Source organism: Glycine max, chromosome 9, assembly GCF_000004515.6.
Source record: "Glycine max cultivar Williams 82 chromosome 9, Glycine_max_v4.0, whole genome shotgun sequence".
Classification (NCBI taxonomy): domain Eukaryota; kingdom Viridiplantae; phylum Streptophyta; class Magnoliopsida; order Fabales; family Fabaceae; genus Glycine; species Glycine max.
Genome location: NC_038245.2, coordinates 40,885,489 through 40,894,919, shown reverse-complemented (window position 1 = coordinate 40,894,919; position 9,431 = coordinate 40,885,489). Strand labels below are relative to the sequence as shown.

Below are 9,431 nucleotides of genomic sequence, written 5' to 3'. Positions count from 1 at the left end.
CGAAGGTTGATGAGGCAAGATCGTGTTGTCGAAGGTGCTTTGCCCGCCAAACATCATGAAGTTGATGAAAGCAAAAAGGATTTTTTCAAGAAGAACCAACTAGCAAGCAGCGAAAATAGTGCAAACAACCAAAACAAAGGTAAGGATAAAAAGAAAAATTATTCACCTTGTCAACATTGAGGCAAAAAAGGTCATGCACCTTTCAGATGTTGGAGGAGACCAGATGCAAAATGTAACAAGTGCAACCAGATAGGGCATAAAGCGGTGATCTGCCCCAACAAAAATCACCATGATGAGGGAGCTCAGATTGCTAATCAAGACGAGGAGGACCAACTGTTTGTGGCCACATGCTTCTTGAGTAGTGAATCAAGTGAAAATTGGTTGATTGATAGTGGTTGTACTAACCACATGACATATGATAAGACTCTATTCAAGGATTTGAAGCCAACTAATGTCTCAAAGGTCAGAATTGGGAATGGTGGCTATATTCCTGTAAAAGGAAAAGGAACTGTTGCAATTTCAACGTGTTCAGGTATCAAATTAATATCAGATGTTCTTTATGTACCTAACATTGACCAAAACTTGCTAAGTGTAGGTCAGTTGATTAAAAAGGGATTTAAAGTGTCCTTTGAACATCAACATTGCTTTATCTATGAAAGGTAAAAGCTTTTCATTTGATCCAACAGAGGAAGAGCATACAACCTATTTCACTCAAGTCACACCCACGGAACTCTGACACAAGAGACTTGGTCATTGCCATCTTGAAAGAATGCTAAACATGAAAAAAAGGAAATATGCAAAAGAAAATTTGAAGAAGTTTCAAATGGAGGAATGTAAATCTGTTAGCACACCAATGAATCAAAAGGAGAAGTTCAGCAAGGAAGAAGGTGTTGATAACATTGATGAAGGATATTATGGGAGCTTGATTGGATGTCTAATGTATCTCACTACAACAAGACAAACATTCTATTTTCTCAAAAGAACAAAACTGGAATTTTTGTTAACAATCAAGTAGCCATTGCTATTGCAAACAATCTCGTGTGTCATGGGAAGACTAAACATTTCAACATCAAGGTTTATTATTTGATAAAGATGCAACAAAGTGAAGAAGTGAACTTAATTTACTACAAGTTTAAAGATCAACTGGTTAACATGTTTACAAAGTCACTACCTATCAACAAACTTGAACTCAAAGAATTGGAGTTTACAGTTCCAAAAGCAAGGATGAGCGTTGAAGATATACTTTTGTAACTGCATAATATTTTATTTTTTCAGTTTTTAAAATAGGATTTAGTAAATAAGTTGTTTTCCTATATTTTAGGAGTAAGTCAGTTTTAATGGGTTAGCCTATTAAATAAGTGGTTCCTATCTTTAAGGAACAAGTTAGTTTTAATATTCTGTTTTGCTAATATCTTGTTATCTAATTAGTTTATCTTTTGTTATTTATTGTATTGCTGCTGAGAACAATTTGAATAAGAATAGAATAATTCTATTTCCTCCGCATACACATTGTTTCTCTTCTCTCCTCTGTTTTTTATAATTTTTTCCACAAAACCAACCGTACGTATCACCTTTAATCAAAAGTAAAGTGATATTGAGCCCATTGCATTGTTCATCTTCTTTCTTACGTGTAACTAGAAAGTTCTAGTGTAGTTTAGTCTTACAACAAGCCTCTAGCAATCATTTCATGAAGAAGTTTTTCTGCCTTATCATTCTCATCTTTTTCAAAGAGAGCATTGATGATAATTTCAAAAGTTACTGCACTAGGGATGCAACCATTGTCTTCCATTTTTGACCGCATGGTCAATGCTTCCTCAAGCAGACCCTGTTTACAATACCCATTGATCATAACATTGTATGGGTAGACATCGAGATCATATTCTTTAGTCAAAAGATCTTGAAAAACCTCTTGTGCATCCTTAAGTCTTCCACCTTTACATAGTCCGTCAAGAAGTATAGTGAATGTGAGACGGTCGAATCTCTAATCTTTCATTTTGTTGAACAATGCAATTGCCCTGTCAAGATGACCGTTTTTGCATAATCCATCTATTAAGGAATTGTAGGTGATTACATCTGCGGGTATACCTCTATCATGCATCTCATCAATAAGTTCCCAAACATAAGATATTCTCCCTGATTTGCATAAACCATCCATAAGAGAACCATATGTCACTATAGTGGGAACCATATTTTTCTGATGCATCTCCTTAAAGAGATTTAAGGCCTCGTCCACCATTTTACTCTTACAAAATCCTTTAATCATGATATTGTAACTGTGAACATTAGGAGTCACTCCCATTAGGGGTATTTATAACAAAGCAGGAGATAACGAAGCTGTAATTTCCCACAGGTGGGCCAGCTATTGAAACAAACTCATAGTGGTAGTAACAGAATTGATTCTTACGGAAATAACAGAATTCCAAAATAGTTTTATCCTAATGCTATTATCAGCAAGAACTCGTGATACTGAAACTAAATGTAATCTTGATATTGGGCTGGTCTCCTAGTAATCCTTTTGGGCCTGCCTTGCGTAAGTGTCCCTTGTCCTGTGTCCTGTGTCCTGCTGCCTTCGTTGCTATCACAACATTAGCAGAAATTCCCTTGGCAGTCATTTCAGAAAATAAACCATAAGCCTCACTTACAAGTTGATATTTGCACAGGGCGTCAATAATTGTGTTGTACATTTCCACGTTAGGTTTAGTCAGTCGTCCATCAATCTTTCTCACCAACTTGATGGCACCTCTTGTGTCTCCTATCTTGCATACTCCATTGATCAAAGTCCCATAACTAACTTGGTCGAACTTAATTCCTTGTGCTAATAGCTTGTCGTGAAAGTGCAGTGCTTTATTGACTTGTCCCTTAAGACAGAGACCTTTGATGAGTGTTGTGAAGGTTATGGTGTGAGGCTGGTAACCCCTCTTGAGAATCTTGGCCAATACAGAGAAACCGAAATTGATTTGACCCATATGACAGAAACAATTCATGAGAATGTTCAAAGTAAAAAAGTCAGGCTGAATTCCCTTGAGTTCCAATCGGTGAGAAAGGGAAACAGCAGTGGAATAGTGCTTCATCTACGCAAAGGAATCTAAAATCTTGTTAAATTGGATGACGGGTGGGGTATGACGCATACACAGCATGCTATTGAATTGGGAGACGGCATCGTCAACATTTTGAATGGATGGGGGCTGAGAGTGAAAGTGGGAATGTGAGGAGTTTTGAAGAAAAGAGGGAAAATTGGGAATGGAAAGAGAGACGGAAAACCTTAACCTTCGTGAGAATGAGATTGCTGAGAATGGATTGTGTTTGTTGGGGAGAAATCAAAGCTCGGTTTTCTCCGATTTCAGCTTCGGCGTGAAGCCAATGCAAGAACTTATGGAATGGAAGGCAGGGCATATACAAAACTTGTTTTCACTTGTGTAACTCCATAGTCTTTTAAATCTACTTTCTTTATTATAAAAATTAAAGTTGCACATTTGTTTTATTTTGAATTGTTAAGTTTGAAATATTTAATTTTCATCTTCTATATTTTTAAAAATTTCCGTTAACATGATTTAATACTAATATTTTTAATTTAAAAATAATTCATTTAAAGTAACGATGATTAAAAATTATTAATATTTTTTTTAATTTTATTTTTCTCCACCATAAAATAGCATTTAACATTTTAAGTATTTTAAGTTTAAAAGTAATTAATTTAAAATATTTTTACTTTTCTATTATTATTTTTTTAAAACTTTAATGAGGTTTGTTGTGTTTGGAGAAATTTCTATAGTTTTTCAAAATAAACAAAGGTTTGCAAAGTAATGGCAAAATTCAAGGAAGTTACGAGTAAATTATGGGTAATTTGTAGAAAAATATTTAGAAAGCAAAAATTTTTTGCTTGTCTTTATTTTTTTTTATTTTTTTTTTCTGAATAAACTTTGTAGTCATTTTTTATATTTATCAATGTTACGAGCTTTTAAAATGAAAGATTTAGTTATCACCCAAAAATTAGTTTTGGAGCATTCTAAAACAAAATCTTGCTTCTAGTATATAATAATGATAAGTCATGACCTCCTATTTCAATATATATATTTTTTTAGAAGAAGGTTTCAGACCATATTTGTTCAGGGTGCAACTATTCCCTAAAACTGGTTGAAGAAAGTAGGTCCCGATTTGATTTTTTTTATGGAAATCAAGAAGAAAGGAGGTGAATCACAGTTTTTAAGGGGTGTGAGGGACTGTGCTTGATGTGGAAGGACAATTTAGAAGTGTATATTTCATCTTTTTTTCTAAATGACTCAAAATAAGCAATTTCAACTCTCAGTCATATATGGTTTTCCTGGTTAAAAAAGTAGGAAGATGCATATCATGAACATCTTACAATCTTTAAAGACAAGAAGTGATACCTTGTGGCTATGCATAGAGGACTATAATATCATTTCCTCTCCAAAAGATAAAAGTAGGGGCCCCAATGTTTTGGTAATATTCATAGGAAGATAAAAGAAAGGACTCAATCTGAATGTGTATTGACGAGTCCATTTCGGTAAAGAATGAGTTGGATGAACTACTATTGAAGGAAGAAATCATTTGGGAGCAAAGGTGGTGGAGGGATGGCGAATATAGTTGATAATAATACGTTGGAGGTGCTGAATACTCCATTCAAACACGAGGAAGTGAAAGAGTTTGTTCTACAAACATTTTTGGGAGGTAGTGGGTGATGATATCACATAGCTTGTTTTGGATATTCTCATAGGTCTCAACACCACCTATATATTGTTTTGATCCCTAAGACTAAAAAATCCAAAACGAGCAACTGAATTTAAGCCTTGTTTATGTCACTACTAAAAAATGACTACACAGTGACAAATTTGTTATTAGGAAAGTGAAATTTATTTTTTAAACATACTAAAATGAGTATAAGAATCATCTTAGAATGTAGTATGGTGAGAATTTCGTCTTTATAGGAAAAAAAACTAGAATAATTTTATGCAATAATTGTCTTTGATTTAATTTTCCCTATTTATGAAATTGTCATTGTGTCCCATTTGAAATCCCAAAGTTGTTAGCTCATTTGTCCCCTCCGTCATGCTCTCCGTAACCTAGCCTCCGTGGTGTCGCCTGTCAGCCTCTCTCCATCGTCCTCTCCCCAATCATTGTCAATCGTGCCCTCCATTATCGTCACGTCATCTTCGTGTGCTACCATCGTCATACACGTAAGTACCCTTATTTGTAGCAATTATGAATTTCGTAAATTCTTCGACGCTCTTGCTCTATCATGAATCTCATCAATAAGATCCCAAAAATAAGAGATTCTCCTTAACTTGCACAAACCATTGATAAGAGAATTGCGTGTCACCATGTTAGGAACCATGTTTCTCTGATATCAGGTATCGCAAAAGATTTCATCATCACAGTTATCATACTTTTGGCTTCTTTCACCTTCCCTTTTTTACATAATGCATCATTATAGGTATAAACACTTGGGTTGATGGTTTTCAATACAATTTCATTTAAGAAGTTAGTTGCTTCTTTCAGCTTACCAACAATGAAGCCACACAATCAAGAATTACAAGTGACAACATTAACAAAAATCCCTTTGACAACCATTTTAGGAAAAAAAAACCATACAAGTTTATGTTTACATAAACAGTCAATAATTGTGTTGTACATTATCACATTAGAGTCATCGATCTTTCTCATCAATAGGACGAGAGCTCTTGTGTCTCCTGTCTTGCATATCCCATTGATCAAAATACCATAACTAAAATCCTTGTGAGTGTTTTCTTGACGCGTCCCTTAAGACAGAAACCTTTGATGAGTGTGTTCAAGGTTATGGTGTTTGGCTGGTAACTCCTCTTGAGAATCGTAGGCCGCAATAAAGAGAAGCCAAACGTGATTTGACCCATATGATAGAAACAATTAATGAGAATGTTCAAAGTAACAAGGCTTGGAACACTTCCCTTGAGTTCTAATCGGTGAGAAAGGGAAGCGGCAGTGGGACACTGCATCATCTTTGCAAAGGAATCTAAAATCTTGTTAAATTCAATGATGGGTGTGGTATGATGCATGCACAACATGCGATTGAATTGGGAAAAATCATCATCAACATTTTCAAGGGATAGAGACTTAGAGTGAAAGTGATAATGGAGAGTTGGAAATGAGGGGTTTGGTAGAAAAAAAGGGAAATTGGGATTGAAAAAAGAGACAGAAAATCTTAACCTTTGGCAACAACATCGATGTTGTGTATTCACATGATACTTGTTAATGTGAAATCGAAGTCTACCAACAAAAAAATAAAAAAAAGGGTTTAATTATGAATTAGTCGTTCAATTATTTTAAATAATTTAATTTGATTTTTAAATTTTAAAAGATTTAATTTGATCGTTAAATTTTCAAAAAATAAATTAATTCAGTCTTTAAATTTTTAAAAGCTTCAATTTAATATTCAAATTTTAAAAAATAAATCAATTTATTTTCCAAATTATTTTTAAATGATTCAATGTGATTCTAAATTTTTTGGACATTTTGTGGTTGCAAGGACATCTTGGTGCCTCTCCTCAAGAAGCCAAGCAATAGCTCTACAATCTATAGGATGTTGCATATGCATTTCAATAAGATTATTTTTTTAGATAGATTGTGAGACTATATCTAACTGTATCATTCCAAAGAAATTTCAAAACATTAAAGTTTATCATATCCTGAGAAAACTGTGCTGCAAGTTTATTTTCTTGAAATGTTGTTGGATACAGTTTGTAAGTACGGAAGCCAATGCAATTCTCATATGTTGACTAAGGCATCTAAATCTTATGAGCGTCCACAAATTTTTATGTTAGCCCTTCGGATATTGATTCTCTTATTTTCCAAGATTTAATATAAATTATTTATTCTCACAAAAAATATAATATTAATCAAATGTGATTCTTGAGAATGCAATGCATTAAGGAAGGATCAAGTTACTCCAAAAGTAACTAAAGAATTGACACTTCATTGGGTTTCTAAGGAGCCGTTAAAGGAAAAAGTTGATCAATGTCAACGGAGCACGTAAAATATAAGGTGAGAAAGGATCCAATGAGAACTATGGCGCCAGAGACTGATGTTGGGAAGGTGACCTCAAGTTTTGTGACACCCTTTACCCTATACATATATGTACTAATAATATATGGAATAATAAATTATAATTAATTAAAAAAGTTTAAACACACATTTAAATAAAAGTCTTTCAAAATGATAAAAGACTCACATTCAATTTTCTAACATCATAAAATGACTGTCAAATAAATACTAAAATCATCTCGGCTTAAAACAAGGTCGTTGAAGACTTCATGCAATTAATATAGAAACTTATGCCCCAATGTCACATCCTATCAAAGCATTGTGTCCCAACGTCCTTTAGCACAAGTTTCCTTAAAGTCATTCACCTAGTCATCTGCTCCCCGAAACACAAAGTTTGAGATTATCACAGGATCCAAAGACAAACAACACACAGAGAGTGAATCATCACATTCCTAACTAATAGAGGATCAAGACAACTAGATATACATGTCATATAAATGAGATACAACTTACTTAAACATAACTCACGTAATTCCACCACTGTCATTTAAAAATCACTTTTCAATCATCAATCATATTACACATGAATCACACACTTCGATCAAAACACAATAACACTCATCAATTTCATAATAAACAATTAGCAAACGTTATGCAACAGTTATACTAAGACTCAAGCCTATATGTAATGTGGTACCATGTCAACGAAATTGAGAGGAAGAGAAGGCTTAGAAGCTATCGTCAGTCTGAAAATTGACCTAACATTTCTCTATTTATAGCTAGAATACTCACAACCTATTATTTACTCTGTTTTTTTTAACTAATAATATCAATAAAATAGTTGTTGTACCATGCAAGTGCTAACTGTTTGAAAGCTTCTTGGATGACTTCGAAAAGGTTAAAGATATGGAATAGAGAAAGAGGCTTGTGATACAGAAACAAAACATTTCTCACATGATTTTTCTTTCCCTTGAAAATCCTAAGTAATAATTGAACCACCACAATTTTATCAAAAATTAGCAGATTGCTCACACCTAACGAAATTGGTGTAAGATCATTTTTATCCATACTGATGGAAAAAACAACTAAGAATGAGAAAATGGAAGATTAGTTTAATTTATAGGCACATGTAAAATTGTTTATATTATCAATTAATCAGAATAGTGATAAGTGTGACTTTTTTATAGTTATTAAAAAGTCAACAAACTTATAAACATAGCAATCTATGAATAGATGGCATTGTAAAAATCTTTTACACTATCAACAAATAGATTGTTTACTCTTTAAATATTTGTAAAAGATGTGATGCAAACTGCAGACTCAATTAAAAGTAACCCTCAGTAGAAATCATTTGTCTTTCCTCTTTGAATACATATAATTCCTTATCATGATTGCTTTACACAATACAATATTAATGTGGTTTTTAATCTTTCATCCCATTTACAAATTGAATACAACATAAAATTAAAACTTACATCAAGATGCAAACCACTGTCCTTTCAATTTTTATTAGGAAAGTAATAAGTACACCTAATTCACTTGTGAAAATAATTTAAACCACTTAAATACAGTTTCAAGTGAAACAAGTTTACAATCAAATGATGACAAAGATGATGCAGTTACTGTTTGATCTAGAGTGGAAGTGTGCAACATTATTCTTTTTATCATCTTTTGAAGCGTAAGTGACATGCAGATTTCATTTAGGAGATGGGACCAAATCAATGCCTCCATCCCCTTCCAAAACACACTGAGACCAGACTGAGACCAGAACCAGAAGATAAATTTTTAAACATGAAAAATTACAAGTTCTAAACTGTACTAATACATCACATACATTCCGGGAATAAACACAAGTTCAGTAATTTGTTCCTCAACAAGTCTTAGATACCTTAGATAGTCCAAGGCAAAAGCCAGCTTATATGCATGAAGTTGTTAATACACAAACACCTCATAAGTCATAAGATCATAAAACCTTAGAACCAGGAAGATCAATCCACTGCAATTGGATTTCCACTTCACCACACTCCACATTTTGCAATCTAAGGATCATATCTTGGACAACCTTGCCATTGCTATAAGTTATGCAGCTCTCGTCTGCCAGGCAATTATGCTTGCTTGGTTGTATTCTTGTGACTACAGTACCATTTGGAAGGCCAGTTAAGTTCATCTTCAAGGCCTCTATAAAGGGAAAGATGTCAAATTCTGCATCTCCCATTTTGTCATCTTTGCTAAAAGTGTCATGGTCATACACAGTCTGCAAAATCAGAAAGGATCATCAACCAATGAGCAGTCTAATTATGATGAACCAAAATTGATGTATCCTAACATCATATATTAGAGAACAAATTAGAACCTACGTTTGAGGATTGCAAACAGGATTTTACTTTCCAAGGCAT

The 9,431-nt window shown here is 33.6% G+C and overlaps 1 protein-coding gene, 1 non-coding gene and 1 pseudogene across 2 annotated transcripts; 1 reads left to right on the top strand and 2 right to left on the bottom strand.

The window, feature by feature from the left end:
• Positions 1 to 1,581: 1,581 nt before the first annotated feature.
• LOC106794442 (pentatricopeptide repeat-containing protein At1g12620-like) lies at positions 1,582 to 3,383 on the bottom strand (annotated as a pseudogene).
• Positions 3,384 to 5,459: 2,076 nt separating this feature from the next.
• Positions 5,460 to 5,667, top strand: MIR5674A (microRNA MIR5674a). Its single transcript, NR_048913.1, has one exon. It is a non-coding gene; the product is annotated as a microRNA MIR5674a (primary transcript).
• A 3,331-nt stretch (positions 5,668 to 8,998) lies between these two features.
• On the bottom strand, positions 8,999 to 9,431 carry LOC100781273 (protein C2-DOMAIN ABA-RELATED 4). The gene is made up of 2 exons (XM_006588219.1): positions 9,420 to 9,431; positions 8,999 to 9,289 (listed from the first exon to the last, which is right to left on the bottom strand). The coding sequence occupies exons 1-2, from the start codon at positions 9,429 to 9,431 to the stop codon at positions 8,999 to 9,001; spliced, it is 303 nt and encodes a 100-aa protein (XP_006588282.1).